The 26,929-nt window shown below is 41.7% G+C and overlaps 1 protein-coding gene across 7 annotated transcripts in view; it reads right to left on the bottom strand.

The window, feature by feature from the left end:
* Positions 1–26,929, bottom strand: part of Tfdp2 (transcription factor Dp-2) — a 133,936-nt gene that overhangs the window by 27,873 nt on the left and 79,134 nt on the right. For 3 of the 7 annotated variants that reach the window (XM_032909994.1, XM_032909992.1, XM_032909995.1), the window contains 4 exons: positions 18,700–18,803; positions 16,693–16,786; positions 14,916–15,041; positions 2,064–2,185 (listed from right to left, as the gene is read on the bottom strand). In XM_032909994.1, the coding sequence (XP_032765885.1) occupies positions 2,064–2,185; positions 14,916–14,921 (128 nt within the window). In that variant the 5' untranslated portion in view covers positions 14,922–15,041; positions 16,693–16,786; positions 18,700–18,803. The remainder of the gene's footprint in view (positions 1–2,063; positions 2,186–14,915; positions 15,042–16,692; positions 16,787–18,699; positions 18,804–26,929) is intronic. The other 4 variants (XM_032909989.1, XM_032909991.1, XM_032909990.1 and 1 more) reach the window with 2 other exon arrangements.

Here is a 26,929-nt window from a genome sequence, read left to right as displayed (position 1 = left end):
TGCAGAAGATGGGGTGCTGAGGTAACAGAGGAGAAAGGCTAGCAAAAAGCATTTCATAAACAAAGATGAACAGAGCTTGATAGTAATGGTGGTAAATGGTAACAAAGGGTTCTTGCCTAGTATTGATTTAAAAATATCAAGGGACGTTTTAATAAAAATGTTAATACATTTGTCTTCTTTTCTGATTTTTAGGAAAGTTGAAGGAATACTCATGAATAAAGCCAATAATTAACACAACTCCTTCCTTATGTGTCAAAACAATGTAAAATTTGGTTTTGTATCTCCAAAACAGCTAAGTATAATCATAAAGCAGTCCTATTTCAGAACTGTAAAGTCAGGAGATCCAGTTATAAGTTAAATTATTTTTCTCAGCTTAAATATGGTTGTACTCACTGGATATGGTGCTACCTGCCTATGGGCAACTCCAAGTTGGAGGCAAGCCTGGGCTACATACTGAGCCCAATTATAATTGGTGGTTTTAAAGCAATATATGAGTTTCTACAGAGTTAAACTAGCTGGTATCATAGCAAGTAACTGTAATCTCAATACTCAAGAGGCTGAGGCAGAAGGGTCACTAAGAGTTCAATGCAGGTTGGACTATGTATCAAGTTAACCCTGACCAGGTTAGTCAGGGTTATATCCCAAGACTGTCTCAACACCAAAAGCCACAGAACTCCCAGCAACTTGCAATCCCAGCACTCAGAAGATGCAGCAGTCCGATCAGGACCCCATCTTAAGACGTCCCAAAACAAAATAAATAAGTCTCCCCCTCCCCAAAACCAACCAATAGAACTAGATTAACAGAACAGGAGAACACAGGGCTGGGGAAATGGCTCCGAGTATAAAACACTTGCCATGCAAGCCAGAGGACCAGACCCCCTAGCACATACACAAAAGGCAGGACTTTAGGGTGACCTGCCTGCAATTCCAGGATTTACTCAGGAGGTCAAGTTAGGGGATTATTGGGGTAAAATGGCACGCGAGATTAGCCAAATCAGCAACAAAAACCTCCCCTCAGTAAATAAAATGGCGAACAATCAAGGTAAACACCTTATATTAGCCTCTGACCTCCATATGTATACACATACATGTATATTCACCTATATTACATATGCTCATGCAAACATGAACATGCACGTCACACACGGACACAGCAATCTGAAAAAAGAACTGGAGAGACAGCCCTGCTGTTAGGGTGCACACTGACCTCCTAGGGGACAGCCCTGCTGTTAGGGTGCACAGGGACCTCCTAGGGGACAGCCCTGCTGTTAGGGTGCACACTGACCTCCTAGGGGACAGCCCTGCTGTTAGGGTGCACACTGACCTCCTAGGGGACAGCCCTGCTGTTAGGGGTGCACAGGGACCTCCTAGGGGACAGCCCTGCTGTTAGGGTGCACAGGGACCTCCTAGGGGACAGCCCTGCTGTTAGGGTGCACACCTCCTAGGGGACCCCTGCTGTTAGGGTGCACAGCCCTGCTGTTAGGGGTGCACAGGGACCTCCTAGGGGACAGCCCTGCTGTTAGGGTGCACAGGGACCTCCTAGGGGACAGCCCTGCTGTTAGGGTGCACACTGACCTCCTAGGGGACAGCCCTGCTGTTAGGGGTGCACAGGGACCTCCTAGGGGACAGCCCTGCTGTTAGGGGTGCACAGGGACCTCCTAGGGGACTGCAGTCCTTGCTTACTGCAGCTGCTCTGGGTGGTCACAAGCTCCAGGGAGCCAGTGCTCTTTTCTGAACTCAACAGGCACCTGCACCCTTGGTCACATATTCCACCCGCTACATACACACATGTACACAATTAAACACCTTTGGGCTGGTGAGATGACAGACAGAGACACCTGGTAGCAAGACGGAAAAACTGTTTGATCTCTAAGACTCACACAATTGAAAGAAAACTGACCCAAAGTTCTCCTCTAACTTCTACAACCTTCTATGGCATTATGTGTGCACATTTGCAAAATAAGTGAATTAAAATGTAAAAAAAAGGGAGGTAGGAAGAAGACAAGACAGCAAGCTAGTAAGGGGGTGCGAGGCTGAGAAACAGTAAGTTTCGACACTCTTACCTGGGAACCCAGCCAGCAGCCTCAGCGATGTGAGTCTGAGTGACCATTGCTGGTGCAGGGGTATATGGACTCCCAATCAGAACACTTCCTGAATTGGTAATTCTCTGTGGTGTGCTTATAATCTGTAAAGTTGGTAACAAAAAAATAAAATTTAAGCATTCATGCCTTTAATCCCAGCCCTGGGGAGGTAGAGGCAGGATGATTTCTGCGAGCTTGAGGCTAGTCTGGTCTACTACATACAGACTTCCATGCCAGCTAGGGCTACATAGTAAGACCCTGTCTCAAATAAACAAGCATATATATATATTTTTTTTTTGGTTCTTTTTTTCGGAGCTGGGGATCGAACCCAGGGCCTTGCGCTTCCTAGGCAAGCACTCTACCACTGAGCTAAATCCCCAACCCCACAAGCATATATTTTTAAAAGGCAACTTTTAATTTAACTTTTATAAAAGGAAGGGGGAGCTGGAGATGGCCGTTAAGAGCACTGGCTGCTGTAACAGAGGACCTGGTTTTGATCTCCACACCCACATGGGCTTGGCAGCTCACAACCATCTGTAGCTCCAATTCCAGGGGATCCAATGCCCTCTTCTGGTCTCTACAGGCATCAAACACACACATGGTGCATAGGCACAAATGCAGGTAAAAGACCCATATGATAAAGAGATAGACAGACAGACAGACAGATAGACAAATGCTGCTGGCTAACATATGGGAAGAAAATACTGTCAACAGCTCTTCATGTTGATCATCTAAGCAATCACGACTACTTTTGATTTATTTCTATCCTAGCATCTTAAACCCCAGTACCCTGATTCCTGATATGATGTCACAGTGTAGATTCAAGTGAATAGCAATTTAGAAGGATTAACCTGGCAATTGACAATTTCTTACCATCAGAAAAATGAAAAGCCTTTTTCCTATGTGGTAAGCACTTTGGGAGCTGGGAGATAGTGCCCTGGTTAAGAATGCTTGCTGTGCAACTGTAAGGGTAGGAGTTTGAATGCCGTCAAATAAGCTGGGTACACCATGACACCTGTAACCCAGCTCTGATGGAATTAGTGATGGAGAAATTGTTAGGGCTTCCAGTGTAGCTGAAAATATGCATGCTCTCAGGGAGATGCCCTGCCTCATACATTTGAATACGCAAAGAGAATACAGTAAGGTAAGGAATGCAGGTTTCTGACCTTCAAGCACACATGCGTGTAATATTTGTGTATGAGTATACACAAATCAATTTTTAATCCTAGTACTTGGGAGGCGGAAATAGAAGGATCTTAGCAAGTTTGGTGGCCAACTAGGGCCATCAAATTAGACACTGTTATTGAAAGCAAGCAAACTAATCCTCCAACCAGTACTCCTGAGAAAAAAGGAAATTTATGTGACCTAGGATAACAGAGAACCCAATATACATGCAAAAACACCATATAAGCTGAATTGATACACAATGCAAAAACTAAGTTCCCTGAACATACCTCTGTAGACTGCTCTGAACTTTAGAATTGCATGTCAGGGGAGAGTTAGAATGTTACAGATGGAGAGCCAAAATGATACTGGAGTATCTTTAGTTCCTCTAACCATCATTTATCATCAACCTCTGTATCTGGTTGGACATCCCTTTTGGAATACGTCAACTTGGCGGAGTAGCTTTAACTAAGCCAAAAGCTAAGAACACCAGCACATAGCAACTAAGCCCTTCAGCGGCCTTTCTCATTTGTTCTTACCTGTGGACCTGGTGTCTTCAGGAATCATTGTATTGGCTGATGACTATCTTTGCTGTGAGACTAACAAGAATCCATGTAACCACTTCTATGGGGGAACATGTCATTTGAAATAACTTGAATTATGTTCTCAGGCCATGAAACAGTTGTATTTGTCTCAAAATAAACTCTCTCATTTCCTTTGAAGTGAGAGTTGTACTCTGCATTGACAAATGTAATTCCATGTTCATTTTTCCCCTCTCAACTTTACCTCATCCTAGTAAATGAAGAATTTTGGTCAAGCACAGTGGCCTATGCCTATCACCTCAGCACTTGGGAGGTAGACCAAAGAGGATTACCGGAAGTTCAAGGTCAGCCTGATCTATCTACATAGCATGTCAAACTATTCTGGGCCACCCAGTATATCAAAAACTATGCACACACACACACACGCACACACACACGCACACACACATTGAGCCGGGATGTAGCTCATTTTAGGTAGAGTGCTTGCCTAGCATGCATTAAGTTCTGGGTTTGGTCCCTACCAATCCCCAGCTATGCATATGCTGGGTGTGATGCCCCATACTTGTAATCCCAGCATTTGGAAGGGGTCAGCTGGAGGATCAGAAATTCAAGGTCAGTCCTGGCTACAAAGGAAGCCAGGAATGTATATTGCTTTAAAAGTATTGGCTTAGAGATAATTATTGAACTCCTGACCTTCCTGCTTCTATCTACCAAGTGCTGGTAGGCTACTTACTGTGTACCTCTATTTGACCTAATATTTTTCAGCTATTAAGTTAAAAACTTGGAATATATTAATTTCGTATCTCACTAGCATCCACCAACTTCTGGGGACAGCATACCATGACAGGGACTGCCAGCAGTAGGCCGGGATGGAGACATCTCAGAAGCCCCAGGCAGCTCCTTCTAAAAAAAGATAGATCTGGGACCCTGAGAAGCAGGAGTCACATCCCTCCAGGGGACCCGCCATCTGAAATAAGGGACTGTAGGTCAGGGTGGAGACATCTCAGTAGCCCATGGCAGCTCTTTGTAAAAAACAGTCGTTCCCACTTCTCCTAACCTTAGCCCTGGACAATGGCTGTATAGATTTCACTTGTGTGTGACTGCTTTTCAGGTGGCCTTAGTGTGCATAATTATTCTATTATATCTGACTTTCCTACTTCTTTCTCCTTCTGCTCTGGTGAATTCTGTGAAACTAGATGTTCCTTGATGTAATGATTCTTAAACAATTGGAAGTTGAGGCACAGGTGAAGGCTGTGTGTTCTCATCTTGGAAACAATGTAATAACTGTACAATGGTAGTTCCAGATTAATGCTTGACTTGCAAAGAAGTTTGAAGAAATTACTAGAAAATGAAGTAGAGTCAACACTGGGACCCAGAGAGAGGAAAAAACTACTGAAGTTAGGAAGTAAGTTTTGCACAGCATTTGGGAGTGGTTCCTAGATAAGCAAATATAGAATGCATAAAATTGTATAATAGTAGAACTAAGTCAAAATACTGGGACTCTGAGGAGTCATTGTGTGCAATGTAAAGGAACAGAAAGCTATAGGAGCTGCTGAGTTAAGGGTTAATTTGATTCTTTCTGGCCACTGCCTGGCAGCTTTGCCCATGTCGTTTATCATTAGAGCTTCACAGGAAAATGCAAGTAGCTTACCGTGGCACTCTGAAGTATAATAAGTTAAAAGTTAAAGTTTAAATAATGATAAGTTGGCAATTATTATTTTCCACAGGCATGGGAAGGGGAAGCTTGAAACTTTGGGGAACAACTGTAATTCTTGATTCTTTGAATTTGATTTGGCAATGATTATACAATGTCTTTTTTTTACCTGCTTTTGGAGTATCAATAAAAGACTAGGGCAAGAGAAAGCTAGTGAGAATGTGAGGTGTGAGGGAAGAGAGAATGTGAGGTGTGTGTGAAGAGTGTGTGTGAGTGAAAGGGGAACACACAGGGGTGTGCAGGAGAAGGCAGAGTGCACAGCATAGTCTGTCTATTCATCATGTGCCTTCTAGATATCCTTGCTTCCAGTAGCGAACTCTGATCCTGTGTCAATGCTGGACCTGGACAACCAACCTCACTAAGGGTGTCATCAGGTAGCATCCAAAACCTATAGTAGAATTTTCTCTGGCTAGCTGATGTCGCCATTCCCGTCAATGTATCTGGTGACTATAAATGGTCACAAAATTTCTTCCATGCTGGAACGGGGGTAATATAATTCGTGTTACTACACCATGGTCATTCATATATAGAATGAATCTCTCATGGATTGTGTGAAGACATCACCTGTCAATAAAAATCTGATGGCCAATGAGCTGAGGCAGGATTAGAAGGTGGGACATTTGGCAGAGAGAGATAGGCACTCTGGGAAAAGGGTTGAGGGGGGGAGGGTGACAAAACTGAGGAGAGGTAACTAGCCAGGTGGCAGACAGAGACTAGATTATGGAAGTTACAAGCTGGTTAGAGAACAAGCCAAAGCTTGTGGTCTAGGCATTTATTCATAAATACAAAGTCCCAGAGTCATTACTCTGGAAACAAAGGGGCTGAGTAGAAAAGTCCATGGTTCTAGCAGACAGGTATCTAGCAGACAGGCTTCAGACTCCAGACTGGAGCCTGAGAAAAGTTCCGGTGTTTCCTTCCACACACTCCCGGAACAGTTTCCTAGCCTGCGAGGCTCTGTTAAAGGAGTCCCACGGCTCACTCAGCTGGTGGGACTGGAGCTGAGCTCTGCTTTCTCTTCTACTGGAGCCTCAGCGCATCTCCCGAGCACAGGCTGGAGAGATGGCTCAGTGGTTAAGAGCACTGACTGCTCTTCCACAGGTCCTGAGTTCAATTCCCAGCACCCACATGGTGGTTCACAACCATCTGTGATGGGACCTGATGCCCTCCTCTGGCATGTCTAAAGACAGCAACAGTGTACTCACATTAAAAAAAACAAAACAAAACACTAAAACAAAGGAAAAAAAAAAGAAAAACTCCAAAAAAGATTAAAAAAATGTTTAAAAAAATGGAATACAGAACGAATGGCACAATGCATCTGGACCCCATATGATTTTGTTTCACTTATCAGTGTACAAATAATTACTTTTCAATAGTATGTGCAATTTTAAATATTTTTTAAAAAAATCAAAGAAAGCAAACTTACAAAAGGAAAAGATTGAAATATTAAATGCCAGAGTGTTACCAATAAAAAAAGGATTGTAAAATCCTCTCAGCAAAGGATCTTTCGAGGAATCCAATCTAAAGCCTAAAGTGCCACCTTGTGACAAGATTGCAGAATGGCAACCTATTAAATTCCTAAACAAAGAGACTTTAATGCTACCTCAGAACAATGTCATACAATAGATTATGTGTTTCATTTTGTAGAGTTTGGAGAACTAGTACGGGTACATATTTTAAAACACCATACAAGTGATACTCAATATTTCTATATGTTTCTGCCTTGAACTCTAAAAAGGCTGATTTTGAGATCGCACATTCATTAGAGATAGTGGGTATCTTGAAAGCCTGACAGACTGAAGTTGATGATTTAACACATGTATCCATTAGAATACAATATTTTAGATATTATGGCATAAAACGTGTTGCTGGCACATCTCATAATCTACAGGTCAGACAACTGTGAAGGAATTTAGCTGCACTTCAAAGAGTGAAAGCACAGCAGCTGGCTGGGAGACTGGGTCATGGGGATGCCGAAATGAGCCAGCCTGTATATTATAAGGGTGTCCTGATGGAAGGCTGGAAACTGTTACATTAGAGAAGAGGTTCTGCCTTTGTTTTAACAGGAGAAAAGTTAGGGATTCCATCATAATAAAGACTGAGTTTGACAGGGTGAGACGACCTGAAGATCTAGGCTACGGGCACAGTGGGAGGAACCAGAACAGAACAGGTGAGGTCTGTGCTGATCCCGCTCCGCGGGAACATTTCTAGACTGGTGAGATGTCAAAGCACCTCTGCAGAGCCAAGACATCTTGTTGGCTACAGAATCTTCAGGAATTATTATAACATGCTGTCCTTTGAACAGCAAGGATGAATTTATTACAGGTTGGCTATAGAGTCCAAACTAGCTTCTGCCTGCTCAAACAGAAAATACCTTTACCTGAACTGCACACACTGCACATTCCAAACATGTACCAATGCAGAAGTGTGTGTTAGGGAAAAGCTTGTTTGTTCACAGAGAAAAACAAGGAAGCACCACTGAGGTTGGAGCAGCCCTGAGGATGCTGACACAACTCCTGCGAGGTCCAGCCTCAGACAGTTCAGACGGAGCTTCACTTAAGCCCTGCACTTCCCCGCCACAGAGAGGCCGGACGACAAATGTTGCAGCTAGCTTTCTTGAGACAGGCCAAGTCCCAATTTTATATATTTTACATGGAGTCCTAAAAGAGAGGGACACCCCAGACAGCAAGAAGCAATTTTAAGAGAATGACACCCCATTCCCAAAAAGTGATGTGGGTGGATTCTGGTTACTCCGTGGGAGAATTGTTAATGGTCTTGGTCAGGGAGGTTAGATTCAGAGGTTTCTCTTTTTCTTTCCTCTATCCTTTCTCTCCATCTAGTGTTAGAGAAAGAGGGGGAAGAAGGGTTGGGAAAAGGGGAGAGTGGAATAGTAGGATAAAAGGGTAGATTGTTGAATCTATTTTTAGACCAAAGAATATTAATGAACCAAATATTTTACATTAGTTTGGACTTTGTAAACTGATACAGATTAATGCTATATTTTGTTACAAGATACTATGAATATGTGTTTGAACTCTTGTTTAAGGTGTTGTACCTATGCAATTCTTAAAAAGGCAATATTAAGTTGTAGTTCTTTAAAGTTGCTATTATAAACTGTTCATGTTAATTAAGAAACCCAAGCTAATCCATCAAACCTGTGGTCATGTCAGGTACGAGCTAAGTTAATCAACTGGATTATTCATCAGTATTATTATTAATACTCTATTCCTACAAGAGAAATCTTCACAAAACTACCCTAAGTATTCTATGTCTCACTTGTACAGTATTGTTACTAAAGAATTATTTTCTGTATTGGTAGCCTGCAGCTTAGTGTTACTGATATAAATACTTTGGAAGAGGATGAGAAAGAAAACATAAAAAGTGGTTTTCTTTATTGAGAATAACCCTGGAAAGAAATTTTAGTTTGGTTTTTCTTTTGCTTCTCAATATCAAATTGTCATATTCTACATAGCAGTTTCTTAACCACCACCACCCCCCTCCGCCCCTCTCTCCAAGCTTTCTCTATGTAGCCCTGACTGGAACTTGCTATGTAGGCTAGGCTAGCCTCAACCTCACAGAGATTTGTCTGCCTCTGCCCACATGCCCTGAGATCTTAACATTTTCTGAGTGGACAAACTAGAGAGATTGACTCTGCAGATTAGATTCTGTAATGCAACAGAAAAGAATCTGTATTGCAAATTCAAAATGCATAGTCTTTTAAACTAGGATAATAACAATGACCATTAAGAAACAAAACAAATGCTGGGTATGCTGCCACACATTCAATCCCAGCACTAGGGCATAGGCAGGGGGATCTCTGCGAGTTTAAGGCAGCCTGGTCTACATACTGAGACTCTGTCTCAAAACCAAAACAAAAGAAAACGTAGACAGACATGGACGTGCAGCACCTGAGCACCAGTTGCATAGGACGCTAAGGCAGGAGAGCTGCTTCAGCTCAGGAATTCCAAGCAAGCCTGAGGAATAGAGCACCACCCCATCTCAAAGCAAGCAAAACAAAAACAAAACCAACAGCAACATAACCAAAAACAAAAGTAAAACTCAATCTACTTCTGAACGCAGAAAATAAGTTACATGGAGATGAGTCAAAGCAAACTTTATATCCTTGAACCATAATTTTCAAGTTTCAAATTTAAATAAGAATTAAAAATATACCTCTAGGTTGGCAAGAAGGTCATGTAGGGTAAAGGTGCTTGCCACCTAGTCTAATGACTTGAGTGAGTTTAATCCCTGAAACCCTCATGCTAGGAGAGAAATGACTCTTGGAGTTATCTGATCTCCACATGTGCCCTGTGCCTTATTTGGACAGACATGTATACATATGAAAATAAATTAATAAATAAGTGTAAACATACTTCTAACATTCAGCTAAGAAAAGGAAAAGACATTTAAAAGTTTAGGAACAACTATTCCTCACACACTTCAAGCCTCAGATATCCTTAATTTAACCTTGTCTGCCATTTCTAGGACAACTGATTAGTTAGACTAGGAAAATCAAGAATAACTAAGCATCCTTACAAAGAAAACTGGCTGCCCTCAAACAACATATTTGAAGGACTATTGCCATCTACAATTAAAAAAGCTAAAAGCATATTTACTCTGAAAAGGAATTTTCATAGTTATCAAGTATTATGTTCAATTATTGTGACATTTTTTGTTTTTACAGTATGTAGTTTCTCTTCTTCTGAACTAAAATAGCCAGATCATCATAATATATATGAATATTCATAAAATACAGATCCTTTATATAACCTGTGAGAAAAGCAATACTAAATCAAGCGCTGCTAAGCTGGCTTCCTAGGCTGAAAGATGGCTCAGCAGTTACTTGCTGCTCCTCCAGAAGACCCAAAGTAGGCTGTCAGCAACAGTGTCAGCATCTTTAACTCCACAGCAGCGGTCCAATGCCTCCTCAGCCTCCAAAGAGACTGCCACAGGACATGTAGGACACACATTCACACAGATACACATATATACACAGAAATAAAAGTAAATCTACATTAGTTTTTACAACCAATGAAAATTCTTTTCATAAGGAAGGACTTTTACATTTTTATGTGTGTGACTGACAGAAAGAGGGGAAAGAAGGAGAGGAAGAAAGTCAGGGAGGTGGGAGAGGAGGGAGGGGAGAGGGAGAGAGAGTTGGGGAGGGGGGAGGGAGATGAAGAGGGAGCGGGAGAGACCAAAACTGCCTGCATGCCACAGCATATATATGGATGGCAGAAGACCACTTTGAGAAGGAGAGCTGGGTTTCTCCTTTCGACCACATAAGTTCCAGGGATCTTCGATCACAGGCTTGGCAGCGAGTACCTCTACCTTCTGAGCAATCCTGCGAATGCCTTGTTTGAAATATCTGGCTTCCAAAAGTTCAAAAGGAAAGAGCACAAGAAACAAGACTTTAAGAAGATGATGAGTCTGGGAGGGGGAACAATGACCAGAATATATTATGTGAGAAGAAAATCTACTTTCAATAAAAGAAAAAAAGAAGAAGAAAAAAGATTTTAAGTAATAGTCAGGCCAAAAATTCTCTAATCAAATAAAAACTTTTAAAAAATCCTAGATGAGAATCAGAGGTAAAAAACAATGCTGTTTTTACTTTGGTTTTCTTTTTCTTTCTTCCCCCCAAGTTCTGAGGACTGAACTCTGAACCCGAGACTAGTGCACCTGAAATATTTATCCCTGATCTACACCCCTAGGCCACACTAGATTACCACTAGACGGTGACTAAAAGCAGCAAGAGGAGCTCGCAAACGGCTCAGTAGGTGAAAGGGCTCGACGGCAAGCCTGACAAGCAGAGCTCAATCCCTGGAGCCCACAGGGTAGGAGAACTGACTCCTGCACAGGATGGCCACCTCGACATGCACACTTGAGAGTGCACACACACACACACACACACAGAGAGAGAGAGAGAGAGAGAGAGAGAGAGAGAGAGAGAGAGAGAGAGAGAGAGACTTACACACAACAATTAAACAGAAGGAAGGAAGGAAGGAAGGAAGGAAGGAAGAACAGTAACAAGCTAAGTATGTGGAACATGCCTTTACTCCCAGGTGAATCTCTGAGAGGTTGAGGAAAGTCTGGTCCAGCCTCTCTAGACCAGCCAGGGCTACATAATGAGACCCTGAAGCATTTGCTTATTTAATGTACATGGGTGTTTTGCTTACATATATGGCTTGCACCACTTCATTCTGGGTGCCCATGGAGTCCAGAAGAAGACTTCAGATCCCCTGGAACTAGACGTATAGATGGTTGAGTGCCGCCATGAATATACTAGGAATTGAACTCCAGTCCCCTGGAAGAGCAGCCAGTGCTCTTAACCACTTAGCCATCACTCCAGCCCGCTCTCCCAAATAAAATAAATTAATCTTTATTAAATTAAAAATAAGGTGACAAAGAAATCAAAGAAAACAGAAAAAACCTGTAACCCCAGTACTTGGGATGGCTAAAGCAAGAGGGTTCCAAGTTCAAGGCCAGCTTTGGCTACTTAGTAAGGGAGGGAAAAACAGTAATGAAGGGAGAACCAAAGAATGATTTGAACTGGGTGCTAGTCTATTCAGGCTATAAAAATACTTTTGACTAGATAATTAATAAAAACAAGAACACTGAAATCTACTGCTCATTGTGATATAGGGAAAAGAATTCTGACTGTAGAACAGTAAGCAGGATATAGGGAATCAACAAATTGGCAGTTATTTCCACCTCTTATAAGTGGACAGAAAACCAGACAGCTACAGACAACTGCTAAGACCAGTGCATCAAGGGGACCATCCATGAATGTCTAGAATAAGTATTATAATTCAGAAGTTCTGAAGAGAAACTGTAACACAAATACAGGTACAGAGCTGGGTGGCGATGGTACCTGCCTTTAGTTCTAGCACTCGAGAGGTAGAGGCAGGCAGATCGATGAGTTCAAGGCCAGCCTGGTCTACCAAGTGAGTTCCAAGACTGCCAGGGCTACATAAGCTCTGGCTCAAAAGCAAAACAAATAAACAAACAAAAAGAACACACACATGAACATTTTGAGCAATATTCAAAAACAGTACTCATGCACTGTATTTTTGTAGCTCCTCAAATGCCACAAGAATTCAAAACTTTCCTGAAAAAAATGCATGAATATTTTAACTCCCACAGAACATCTACCTGTGTTACTCTGTCCTGAAAGGGACACTTTGCGTGTCTTTTCTTCTCATGACTACTCTACTTCTGGGGCAGTGCTACTGTACTTCTCTATTGCAATAACCATTTACTCTTCCTTTACTTCAAAACTAGTCTGTGTCTACTTTCCAACCTGCAAGGGGCCACAGAGCCAGAAAACAGTTTTGGCAATGAGAAGTTTCACATCAAAGCCCCAGCATATTCAATGTCTGTTAGGGGCTGGGTCTCTGCTTCTACAAGCAGCCTTTTGGGACAGAAGGGCTTGGGGTTCCTGTGAAGTAGCTAGACATGTCAGGCAGGCAGGTTTGGAGGGCACTGAAGACAGAACCTCTCTCATCATCAACTTTGAACCCCACCTACTACTTCCCTGGAAACACTACCAAGGAAAGCTCTTCTTAAGATTTAAAATACCATATAAAAAAAAATAACATGGGGCTATCATGGTTAGGCCCATTAAAGGAGAGTTAACAATTTTTTGGTCAAAAAACAAAACAAAACAAACAAACAAACAAACAAAAAACCTAGAAGATGACTTCTATTTCATCCTGAATGAAAATATTGCTGCCCCCAGTCTTAAGAGTTAATATGACTGGGGGCTAGAGGGCAGGGAGTATTGGTGAAGAGCACTGGCTGCTCTATTAGGGGACTCAGAGTTCAATTCTCAACAACTACAGGACAGCTCTCACAACTCTAACTCTAGTTCCAGAGGATCGACAACTTCTTACCTCCATGGGTGCTGTACACAGATGCTACATATGTGTGTGTGTGTGTGTGTGTGTGTGTGTGTGTGTGTGTGTGTGTGTGTGTGTGTGTGTGGCAAAACACCCATACACATAAAAAAAAGTGTTTTTTTTTTCCATCTTTATTAACTTGAGTATTTCTTATTTACATTTCAATTGTTATTCCCCTTCCTGGTTTCCGGGCCAACATCCCCCTAACCCCTTCCCCTCCCCTTCTACATGGGTGTTCCCCTCCCCATCCTCCCCCCATTACCGCCCTCCCCCCAACAATCATGTTCACTGGTGGTTCAGTCTTGGCAGGACCAAGGGCTTCCCCTTCCACTGGTACCCTTACTAGGCTATTCATTGCTACCTATGAGGTCAGAGTCCAGGGTCAGTCCATGTATAGTCTTTAGGTAGTGGCCTAGTCCCTGGAAGCTCTGGTTGGTTGGCATTGTTGTTCATGTGGGGTCTCAAGCCCCTTCAAGCTCTTTTAGTCCTTTCTCTGATTCCTTCAACGGGGGTCCCATTCTCAGTTCAGTGGTTTAATGATGGCATTCGCCTATGTATTTGCTGTATTCTGGCTGTGTCTCTCAGGAGAGATCTACATCTGGTTCCTGTCGGCCTGCACTTCTTTGCTTCATCCATCTAATCTAGTTTGGTGGCTGTATATGTATGGGCCACAGGTGGGGCAGGCTCTGAATGGGCGTTCCTTCTGCCTCTGTTCTAAACTTTGCCTCCCTATTCCCTACCAAGGGTATTCTTGTTCCCTTTTTAAAGAAGGAGTGAAGCATTCACATTTTGGTCATCCTTCTTGAGTTTCATGTGTTCTGTACATCTAGGGTAATTCAAGCATTTGGGCTAATAGCCACTTATCAATGAGTGCATACCATGTGTGTTTTTCTGTGATTGGGTTACCTCACTCAGGATGATATTTTCCAGTTCCATCCATTTGCCTATGAATTTCATAAAGTCATTGTTTTTGATAGCTGAGTAATATTCCATTGTGTAGATGTACCACAAAAAATAGTGTTTTAAACTGCATTATTCCAACTGGACCTGTCAGTCATCTGGCCAGGAGACCATTCATTCCTTAGAAAAGCTCGTTAGCCTGACAATAAGTTCAAAAGATGCCTTTTGAGACAGGGTTTCTCTAACAGCCCTGGAGTCCTGGCTGTCCTGGAACCTGCTTTGTAGACCAGGTTGGCATGAAACTCACAGATCCACCTGCCTCTGCCTCCCGAGTGCTGGAATTAAAGGTGTGTACTGTCATTCCTGGTAGTAATTATATTCTTTAAAAAAAAGATTTATTTATTTTATGTATATAGTAGCTGTCTTTAGACACACCAGAAGAGGGCATGAGATCCCATTACAGATGGCTGTGAGCCACCACGTGGTTGCTGGGAATTGAACTCAGGACCTGTGGAAGAGCAGTCAGTGCTCTTAACTGCTGAGCCATCTCTCCAGCCCTAATAATTAATTCTTAATTCAACGTTACACCTGTACATCCCTAGAGGTTCCCCTTGCATACCTTCATGGTGACAGATCCGTAAAGCCAGAGGCAATGTGGAAGATATAAACTGTGCTAAGCTTGACTTCTGGGCACCAGGACTCACAACTTCCCTCAACACTGCCATCTCCTTAGAGCCAGAGAGACCTTGAATTAAATGCAACCAAGGAAGGAAAATACATGAAGCAGCTTAGTGGAATTGGACACACAGATTTCTGACACCGACACTCCCTTGACCAGGTATATATGCTGCTTCAGAGCTTGGTATATAATCCCAAGGCCTCCAAGTAGCTGCTTTTGTAATAAGGCAGAGTTTGTTGAAGCTTTAAATCAGAGTTAACTGTTTTTACTAATTTGTTTCTGAGGGACTTGATGCCTGTAAGATCTCAGCCCACACTATCTTCACATGGGGCTGTAGGATCTATGCTTTTTCTATATACTTCTGAGGCAGGAAAGACAGAGAAATTTGGGGACATGAGTGGCTCTCACCCAGGATTAAAGTCTCTTGCCAAATGAAAAGTAAGAACTCCAGCACATCAGCATTTGCTATGAAAGTTGCTAACATAGGAATGTTTTCTTCATATGTAGACATTTTATCTTAAGGTAACAATCAATTAGGCCTGAAGCCTGAATGTGTATGACCTTGGGTAGGCTCTCATTCCATTCCCCAGACATGGCCTGAGGACCTCACAGGAACTGTTTCCAGAATTTCTGTGGGTTAGGATATTATCTTATCAACTATCAGGTGCCCCTTAGGAACCACCCAGTGATTATATACTAACCTCAAATCCCACAAAAACGCTTCATCAAACTACTGTAAAATCCAGGAGCTGCTTCTCGCAGAGCATCCGATAACCACACTCTCCAACATGCCTTTATTCTGAGCCTCTCTCCTAACCCTGATGTTTAAGTCTATCTTAGAATACCTTTAGTAATGGGCTGGTGAGAGGACTGTGGTTAAGAGCACTTACTACTCCTCTAGAGGACTTGTGTCCAATTCCCAGCATCCACCTGGTTACTCACAACAAGCCTGTTAGCACAATTTCCGGATACTTCATACCTTCTTCTGACCTTCATGGGTACTGGTTGCACATGATGCACAGATACCCACGCAAGAAAAAATACCCATTCACATAAAATTCTATCAGAATACATATTTTTAACAAAATCTCCAATTCTGCTTTATAAACTGATTAGGCCTAAAATTCTTTTCAGTGTGGAAGCCATAAATTCAGGTTTAGCCCCAGTAAAGTCCTTAAAACTGTAAGTATTAAAGTCTTCAGGGGAAGTATTCAGATTGCTAAGGGTGGTAGCCCTATTGCTGGTGGCATCTTCACCAGTTTGGGGGTGGCCGCATTCCCATAGCTCCCTCTAAGCATTCTATGAGGCCTCGTGGCTAGTAATAGTTCTCTGCCTGGTCCCTGAGGCTCTCTGAGGGGTTCTTTGAGATCTATGTGGAATCAGCACTCTGTAGCCTGGTGGAGATGAACACACAGGTTCTGCTGCCAGGCTGGTGTCATCTGCACCTCTGAGGGAGTGGCTACCGTGCCTGCACTGTGTGGGCATCTAAGAGCCACACATGTGATGACTAAGGAATTTTAGTATTTACATAATTCCATTTCAGTGTACAGACTTTAGCTAAGGGTCTTATCTGTGTCTACTGTAGTGGCTGAGAGAGAAGGGCAAATGCGTAACCACTGTTTGAAAGTCTCTCCTGAGCTACTTCCAACTGGGGACAATTGATTGGAGTCTCAGTCTCCATGGGCTTGGAGCTAGATTACATTCTTCACATACTTACAGTAAATTGTTATCTTTAACTTGGTATCTGCATATGATTGACAGTCTTCAACTGACCAGAGGAAACGCCATGCTTATATTACCTTAAAGACTTCCTGAAACCAGTAAGAATGTTAAAAGATAGTTCTATCTAAACTTTGAATTCAAAATAGTCCACAGAATGCTCTGTGTCATAAGCATAATGTATTGTACTATTCTATAAATAGAAGTATAAACACAATGAAGAACTATTCTTAAGTACATAGTCCCTCTTGAGATGATTCAGTGGGTAAAGGCATTTGTCACCAAGCCTAACAACCTGAGTTCTGATTCCTGGAAACTACATAGTGGAAGGACGGAACCTATTCCTGCAAGTCATCCTCTGACCTCTTCACATGATGTATGTTGTGGCATATATTTGGTACACATTTATCTATAGTAAATAAATAATTTAAAATAAAAATAGTTTAAGATTTTAAGTTAGGCGTATGGTTTTTTTTGTTGGTTTGTTTGTTTTTAGCAGTATTTTCTATGTATGGGTATTTTGTCTGTATGCATGTCTGTGCACCACTTATATGTCTGGTGCCATGGAGGCCAGAAGAGAGTGTAAGGTTCCCTGACTATTATAGACAGTTGTGAGCCTTAGGAATAGGTGCTGGGAATCAAACCAGGGTCCCTCTGCAATAGTCAGTACTCTTAAGTACTGAGCCATCTCTCTGATGCCCTACAGTATGTTTTTTAAGAGAGTCCTCTTGGCTTCAAACGTACTAAGATCCTCCTGCCTCAGCTTCCTGAGTGCAGGGCTTATAGGCAAGAAACATCAAGCCTAAGCAGAGTAATTTTGTTTTGTTTGATTTTTGGAAACACAGCTTCTCTTAGTAATAATAGTCCTGACTGTTCTGGAACTTGATTTGTAGATCAGGGTGGCCTTGAATTTACAGAGATCCGACCCCCTCTACCTTCGAAGTGCTAGGATTACAGGCATGGACCACTATACCTGGTTGATCAGAGTAATCTAATGCAATTTTAATTATAAATGAGGTTTTCTGAAAGGGCTACATATTTCAAGCTCTAGCAGGATTAGTAAATGTCTTAGAGAAACACTCATATTTATTTTTCATCCAGTATTTTTTGGGTTAAGAATTAAAATGGCGGAGGGTGGTAATGGGGGGAGAATGGGGAGGGGAACACCCACATAGAAGGGGAAGGGGAGGGGTTGGGGGATGTTGGCCTGGAAACCGGGAAAGGGAATAACATTTGAAATGTAAATAAGAAATACCCAATTTAATAAAGATGGAGAAAAAAAGAATTAAAATGGCATACTGTTGCTTTCCTGGTTATTCGCTCGCTCACACGCACGCTCGCACACACACACACACACACACACACACACACACACACACACACGCACTCACACTCTTCCTCTCTACCTGTTCTCTCCCTGCCTCTGCCCTGTCCCCCTTTCTCTCCAGTCAGGGTTTCACTATGTAATCCCCTGGATTGGAACTAAGTAGACTGGTTATCCTGGAACTTGTGATCCTCCCGCCTCTGCCTACCAAAATGTGAGTTCGAGCATGAGTTTAGCTATAATAATCTTTTAAGAAAAAAATTGAAATCTATAGCTCCAGGTATAAATTCAACTGTTCAACTACACACTCAATTTATATGAGCACACATGGTTTCCACAAAAGTTAGAAGACTGGTAGAATACAATAAATTTAAAGTTAATTAAACAACAAAAGTTAAGAAAGGCCTAATAAAAGCAGAAAACCCTTAATAGTACACATTCAGAACCCATCAGAACATTCAGATTAAAATGTTAAAAATTAAACATTAAGAGCACAAAAACATTTATTAATGTTTATTAATATAAATTAATATTTAATTACTGAGAAAAACAAAACTTTTAGGGTAAATGAGATAACTAAAATTAAGTAGACTATTTGATCAAACATCTTCAACATAATTATTGTATAAATTAGTCTTGTCTGAGCAAAGTGTCAATTCTGAAATTTAATAATTTTCTTACCATTTGGGGTCCAACATTCACATTTACTGGCCCTAAGGTTTTCGGTAAAATCTTTGTTGGTGAGTTGGTGCTTGAAACTGGAAAGGCCACAAGTGAAATGTTACCTGAAAAGACAATAAATACAAAGTCAGTCTTCTGCAGTATCAAGTTGACTCTTGTATATACACACACCAAGGGTCCTATCCCATTCTGCTAATTTACATTTAGAGACATATTGTACCTGGGGTAGTAGTACACACTTTTAATCCTAGCACTTGGGAGGCAGAGGCAGGTAGGTCTCTGAGTTTGAGGCCAGTCTGGTCTATAGAGTGAGTTCCAGGACAGCCAGGGATCTAGAGAAACCCTGTCTGTAAAAGCCAAACAAACAAACAAAAAATACCAAAAAACCTTAATTGAAATACATACAAACCTCTTTGTTGAAATGAATATAAGCAGTTCTGTTAAATAACCTTATTTGTATTTAACAGGGAATTTATAAAATAGTTTGTCTACTTAATAACAACAAAAAGTTGCAACATCATGAAACATTTTATCTAGGTCCTTTACAATGTTTTTGTGATGCTACTATTGTACCAGAAGCAGTTACTTGCTTCTTCAATTTAGACACTTAAAAAACATATGGTTTTATTATCATGTATTACATATAATGAGTTTCATGAACATTTTTATATGCATATATTTATAATATTCATCTGCTCTTCTTTACCCTCCCTTGTCTTCCTCCAACCATTACTGACCCCCTTTCTCTTTCATTTCATTCCTACACCCCTCCACTCCATAGTCTAGTGGGTTTCATTATAGGTGAGAGGCTAGGAGCATTGGCACCTTACCAGAGTTGGGCCACTGAAGAAAACATCTCTACCTCCTCCAATAACCATTAACAACCTATAGACCCTTGGGTGGGGACATACTCATGTGTCCCTCTCCCACTCTATGAGATGCTGACAGGCCCAATCTTGTGTAGGTCTTATATAGGTAATTATAGCTACTGTGAGTTTAAGAATATCATAGCCAGAAGACAACATCCCCAAACACTCTGCCCCAAACTTTATCTCTTATATTCTTTCCATCCCTTTTAAAATGTTCTTTTATCTCTGACCCAAGCACTGTCCTCAGGGATCTCACTATAATGAAGGTAAAAGTGTAAACCAGCTTTTATACATGAAGAAACTGAAGTTTAATTAGGTTGGTGATTTGTACTCTAGCCTATAGAACAGCCTCCACTCTAAGTGTCATCTTACCCTGAAAAACTGAGCCTAGCTCCTGTGGTCTAGGTGTCGGATATGCTTCTGGGCATCTCGAAAAACCTGTTATTACTTGTGTCTTTACAGTAAATGAACTAGGTTGCCGTAATTGTATTCCAGAATCTAGCTTAGTCTCTTGCATAAAATTCTAAAAACACAGACTGGATTCCCTAACTGTTCCAAATGGATGCCAAGCTTCCTATCAAACAGCCTAAATTATATCTTTATTCTCTCAAGATTGATGATGCGCATGGCATCATCCTAGTACAGGACACTGAAGCAGAAGGATCTAGAATTTGAGGCAAGATGGCTCAGTGGATTAAGGCACTTGCTGCTAAGTCTAAGGACCTAAATTCAATCCCTGGGACTGGCATAGTAAAAGGAAAGTGACTGTACACATAAACATGTGCACACACACGCACACGCACACGCACACAAATAACTGTAATTTAAAAAATCTGCACACAGAGGTTTCAGTTGTACAGTCTAAACCAACCTACAGTTCTTAATAAAGGTTTCAAATGGCTGGGTGTGGTGACACACACCTTTAATCTCAGCATCTGGGATGCAGAGGCAGGTAGATCTCTGTGAATTCAAGACCAGCCTGATTTACATAGTGAGTTCCAGGACCACATAAAGACTGTCTCGACAATCAATCAGTCAATCAATCAATCAATCAATCAATCAAAGTTTAAGATGATAACCTGCTGGCACAGTGTCCACTCCTGCAATGTCAGAACTCCTGAGGCTGAGGGGAACGACTGCTGAGAGCTGTGAGCCCCACACTGGCCATAACTAAACAGGAAGACTGCGTCACAAGCAAAGCAGGACCTATACTGTGGTAGTGTTTGTAGAACTAAAAGTCCGAGCTAGGAAGGGTTAATTCTCTTGAACATTAATCATATATTTTTAACTTATTAATTAATAATGGTTAGTGGGTGATTAAGTGCCTACCATGGCACCTGTATGGAGTCCTCAGAGGCACCTTTGTGTAGTCAGTGCTTTCCTACCACTTTTCCATAGGTTCCAGGATGTCTGGCTTGAGTGATAAAGCACTTTCATCCATCAGGCATCTGACTGGCCTGTAAATTACATCTTTACGCAAAAATGAAGGAGAACGCCAGGTGTGGAGACCCATGGCTATAGTCCCACCTATGAGAAGAGGGCAGCAGGGTTAAGAGTTCAAGGACATCTTGAGCTACAAAGCAAGTTTGTGACCTATAGGAAGTTTGTGGCCTACAGGAAGTTTGTGGCCTATAGGAAGTTTGTGACCTATAGGAAGTTTGTGGCCTACAGGAAGTTTGTGGCCTATAGGAAGTTTGTGACCTATAGGAAGTTTGTGGCCTACAGGAAGTTTGTGGCCTACAGGAAGTTTGTGGCCTACAGGAAGTTTGTGGCCTACAGGAAGTTTGTGGCCTACAGGAAGACATGACTTAAAATAAAGAGAGAAAACGGTATAAGCAAATTCATGTTTATTAGTAAGAAGTGTAGTATAGGTCATACATTTCTCTTGGCTTTTCCTCACCTGTTACTTCAACCGGCTCTTTTATTTTTAAGCTAGCTAATTCATTTACTTGTGTAAATTACATTACTCTAGCCACTGTCCGTTTAAAGGCCTCCTACATCAAAACAATCTTTCTCTTTGCTGGATCAATCTCAGTTCACAAACATGTATTATTTCTTCTATCTTGAAAACAAAACAAAACAATCCAACTTTTCTTAATCACGCATAATGCGACTCAGTGTCAGTAGCTTATGTCACCACACAGGTGTGGTGGACTTCCACTGTCCCTACAAGTTTCATATTTTCCTATGCAACTTGCATACCTTTAAGGAGTTCCTGCTGATGCACTGTCCTCCCCTTCTGTCTGTCTCTCTTATGACCCCTCTTCCCCTGCCCCCAATGAACCTCTTGCATGGTGTGATCTATGTAGTATGTGCCAGGACCCACGAACGTACTTTCTGCACTCAATCCTAACGGCTAGCTACAGCCACCAACTCACACTTGTCGACCTCCACAGTAAAACTACTCTCAAAATCTATGGACATTTACAGGTCCACTGTCTGCACTGCCAATTCTCTTGAACCCTTCCCATTTTCCTCTTTAAAATCTCATTTAAATAAGCTCTTATCAATATCTCCATGTTGCTGAATCCAAGGTCAAGTCTTTGCTATCAACCCAGTGAAATTAACCTCTCGGCAGCATTTCACATGATTTACTGCCCTCGGGGAAACACTGTTTCTCATTTGGCATCTGGGTCAAGCCTTTCTTAGTCTTCTCCTAGCCAACTGGCTATTCAGTTGTTGATGGCTGGCTTTCCTTCAGAACAGTTCTGAAGCCCTAGGCCTCAGTTCCCCACCTACTTATCAACCGTTCCTTATTGGGTAAACTGACCTCAGCTTCATGCCTTTAAACGCACTGACGAATCTGATGCTCCTCTGGATTAAACTGTTGATTTCAGATCCAAGTCCTGGTTAGGCTGTCAACCTGACACAATTAGAGTCATCTGAGAACAGGAATCTCAGTCTCCACAGGGCTGGCCTAGAAGAAGCCTCTAGAACATTTTCTTGATTTCTTACAAATGCTAATGGAACAGCCCACAGGCAGGGCTGGGTTCTATAAGAAAGCAGACTGAAAGGGAGCAAGCCAGTAAAGAGCATTTCTTGATGGTATCTGCGGCAGTTCCTAACTCCAGGTTCCTGCCCTGAGTTCCTATACTGACTTCCCTTCAAGATGGACAGGGACATGGACATGTAAACTGGACCAACCCCCTTTCTCTCTGAGTTGATTTTGTAGATTCTTAGCAATAGAATACAAACTAGGGTAATTCATGTAGCCAGGCTTCTCCCTATAGTTCCATTTTGATGCTCAAAAGTATCCAAACTTAGCATATTCAAAAAGCTAACCCCTGACTACCTGATTAATAATACTACCCACCCAGAAAATCTACCTTCCATCTCAATAAATTGTCTATTTTTGAACTGTCCAGATAGAAAAGATCACCATGAATTCCTCTCCCATATCCCATATTTAATCAATAAATAAAACCTGTTGACTAGACATGTAAAATGTATGTACTTCTCATACCCTTTAGTAATACCACTCTGGTCCATCCTATCATCTCTTGTTGGATTACTGTAATAACTTCTAATTCATCTCTTGCTTTTCCACTCAAATAACTCACAACATCATTTTCATTTGAATATGAAAGTTACCTAACACATGTGACTACTGAACATAAAAAATGTGGTATGCAATTCAATACATGAATCTTGAGCTTAAATTTAATTCAAATTAAAAATCCAGGGCTGGATATTGTGGGATACACCTTTGATTCCAGCACTTGGGAGGCAGAGGCAGGAGGATCTCTGTGAGTTCTAGGACAGTCAGGACTACACAGAGAAACCCTCTCTTGAAAAAACAAAACTAAAATTAACCAAGCAGGGCTTGGTGGTTACATGTGTAAGTTTGGCCCTCAGGAGGTAGAGGTACAAGGGTCAGGAGCTCAAAGTCATCTTCTGCTTCCAGGCCAGCTTGAGCTATAGGAAACTGTCTCCAAACACAAATACTTACACTTGGGAGGCAGAGGCAGGAGGATCTCTGTGGGTTCAAAGCTAGCCTGGTCTAGATACATAGCCAGGTCAGCCAGAGCTATATAGTAGACTTGTGTAAAAAACAAACCAAACAAACAAAAAAATACAAAGACAAAAACTAAAACAAAATAAAGCCTTTTCTCATTAAGCACAAGCCTACAATTGCGCAATACTATACGTTATTTCACGTTAAATATTCAGCCATCTAAATTTAGCTCTTAGTCTAAAATGTATCGAAAAGTTTGAAGACTATAAAAATTACGACTATTAATATTAGTATATTAATAACTTACAATATATCCTTAACTATAGAAAGTGATATTAACATTTATATCACTTTCACATTTGAATGATGCTTTAGAAAAATGTGTTGACAATATATTAGCTAAATGTTTAGGTTAAAAAGAACCACAACCAGGTGTGGTGGCACCCCCCCCCACCGGTCACCCCAGCAATCAGGAGTCAAAGGTAGATGGAACTGTGAATCACACTGGTGTACAAAGCAAGTACAGGACCGCCAGAGCTTGTTATCCGGAGAAACCCTTCACAAAACAAACAAAAAAGAATCTATCATGGACCACTAAGATGGCTTAGTGGGTAAAGGCACTTACTCTAAATCTATAACGTGAGTTCAATTTGTGACCCCCACATTGTGGAAGGAGAATGCAAACTCCCATAGTTGTCTCCTGACTTTCACATGCAGTACATCAACAATAACTAACTAACTACCAACTAAGTGTAAAACTTTTTTTTTTTTTGGCCTTTTTTCTTTTTATTAGGTTTTTAAAATTTATATTTCAAATGTTATCCCCTTTCCTGGTTTCCTCTCCAGAAACCCACTAACTTCCCCTGCTTCTATGAGGGTGCTCCCCCACCCACCCACTCCCTTCCATTTCTCTGCCCTGACATTCCCCTACACAGGGACATCGAGCCTTGACAGGACCAAGGGCCTCTCCTCCCAATTGATGCCCGACAAGGCCATCCTCTGCTACGTATGCAGCTGGAGCCATGAGTCCATCCCTGTGTATTCTTTGGATGGTGGTTTAGTCCCTGGGAGCTAGGTGTAAATCTTTAAAAGATCTATCCTTAGCCAGGTGTGCTGGCACATATCTTTATCCCAGCACGTGGGAGGCAGAGGCAGAGACAGAGGCAGAGGCAGAGGCAGAGGCAGGAGGATCTTTGAGTTGGAGCCAGCCTGGTCTACAGAGTGAATTCCAGGACAGCCAGGGATATATTTATAAAGAGAGACCCTGTCTCAACAAAGAAAAAAAAAAAAAGCCTTAAAATGTCTATGACAACTTAAGGCTGAAGCTAAAGACTCTGGTAGGGGCTTAAGTTGGGTCCAAAAGGCCCAGGAAGCTGCAAGCCCAGGATGAGAACCAGACCAAGTCAGGGAAAGGTCCACAGGTGCAGGGCCTTTCAGAGAAAAGCTGAGGACCCAGGAAGGAAGTTGGAGCTGACACCAGACAGTAACTCAAAGGACCATGGATAGAGCCTACAGCCCTGAATACCAGTCCCACAGAGCAAAACCCTACCTCAACAGGACATGACTTAGTCCTCTCCTGAACATCGTAACCTCCTCCACCAAAAGACTGTGACTAGGATTTTTACAAAGAAAAATAAATTCCAAATGTACAAGTCTAAGTGCAGAAACAAAAGCAATCTCACAAACTGAAATAACAAGTCTTCTCCAAAACTTACTACTCTCATAGTGATGGCTCCCGATGGGAACTATTTGGGAAACTGGCCAAAGAAGTCAAAAGAGTAACCATCCGCAAAGAACTCAGAGAAGACACAAACTCACTCCAAGAGAACAAAACTAAAAGTACTGAATGATGTAAGGAATTCAAGACGTGAAATCTTAAATTTCAATTTGAGATATGAAAACAGAATTTGATAGAGAATTTCTGAAGAAAATCCAAACTTAAATGATGGTAGAAATTAAAAAAAAAAATGTGAATTAAAAAGTTGAGTATGGGGTTGGGGATTTAGCTCAGTGGTAGAGCGCTTGCCTAGCAAACGCAAGGCCCTGGGTTGGGTCCCCAGCTCCAAAAAAAAAAAAAAAAAAAAAGTTGAGTATGACCCACCAAGAGCCTCTGGAAAGTAATTCAGGGCTTGACAACAAGGGAGAAGAACTGGATCACTTAGTCAAGAGCAATGACAAACACCAACCACCAGAGGAGAGCTTTCAGAGACCATGGAAAGAATAATGCTTTAAATTATGGGTATAAAGGGAACAGAAAATACATTTAGTACAACCATAGAAAAGAATCCCAAACCCAAAAAGAGATGCCCACCCAGGTACAAGAAGATTATAAAATACCAAATAGACAAATTCAGAAAAGAAAGTCCCCTTGACTAACTTTCACAGTACCAGAAGGCACCATGGAAACTTCCAAAGGAACCAGCACAGCTTGATAACCTAAGGATGTAGCAGTGGTGCATGTGCTTTGGAGATAACCAACAGCACTCTAACTGGACTTACGACCTCCTCAACGAACGGGAAATCAGGCCTGGTACTGTAAGCTGAGCAAACTCCTCAGTGTTAGTGAAGACATGGTTACTGAAGGAGAATCCACAACCGCTAATTATTTTTTAAAGAATTATTTATTTTATGTATATGAGCACACTATAGCTGTCTTCAGACACACCAGAAGAGGGCATTGGATCTCATTACAGATGGTTGTGAGCCACCATGTGGTTGCTGAGAACTGAACTCAGGACCTCTGGAAGAGCAGTGAGTGCTCTTAACCACTGAGTCACCTCTCAGCCCACAGACACTAGTTTATTAAGCCAGCCTAATTCCTCACAATAACCTACAGACATTTGTCCTTAGGCCCATCCTTGCCTATCCTCAAGGAAAATTCCTTTTGCAATGAATGGGACACCACAGAAGCCACAACTAGTCAAAGTGCAGAGTGTAGAGTCCAGCCCCAGTAGATACACTAAAAAAGCCAGTCTAACATCAAAGGCTCAGGGAAAAATAAGGTAGGGGTGGGGGAAGAGTCTAAGAGCTAGAGGATTAGGCAGTTTGCTGTGAGATTATGCTTCCTAGTAGAGTCAGAAGCTATCTATACTCATAAAGACTCAGCAGCATCATTTCCAAATGAGAGCTGAACAAGACAATAACAATGTACACGTCAAAGGGGATGGGAAAGTCCCTGGAGGCCTCAACCCTACACAAAGAACTGTAAGTAACTGAGGAAAGCTGGGGGCAGCACAGTGAACAGCACACCAATTGGTTGTCCAGTGCAAACTCATCACCCCTGAAAACACATACCAGTAATGTTCTATAGAATGTGTTATATTTAGGAATATACATTATATTTGTGTGTATATATGTACATAAATGTGTATATATGTATAAATGCATATACATATATTTACATGTG

The sequence above is a fragment of the Rattus rattus genome, chromosome 8, assembly GCF_011064425.1.
Source record: "Rattus rattus isolate New Zealand chromosome 8, Rrattus_CSIRO_v1, whole genome shotgun sequence".
In the NCBI taxonomy this organism is placed as follows: domain Eukaryota; kingdom Metazoa; phylum Chordata; class Mammalia; order Rodentia; family Muridae; genus Rattus; species Rattus rattus.
Note: the sequence above shows the minus strand (reverse complement) of the source record. Positions and strands in the feature narration are given on the sequence as shown.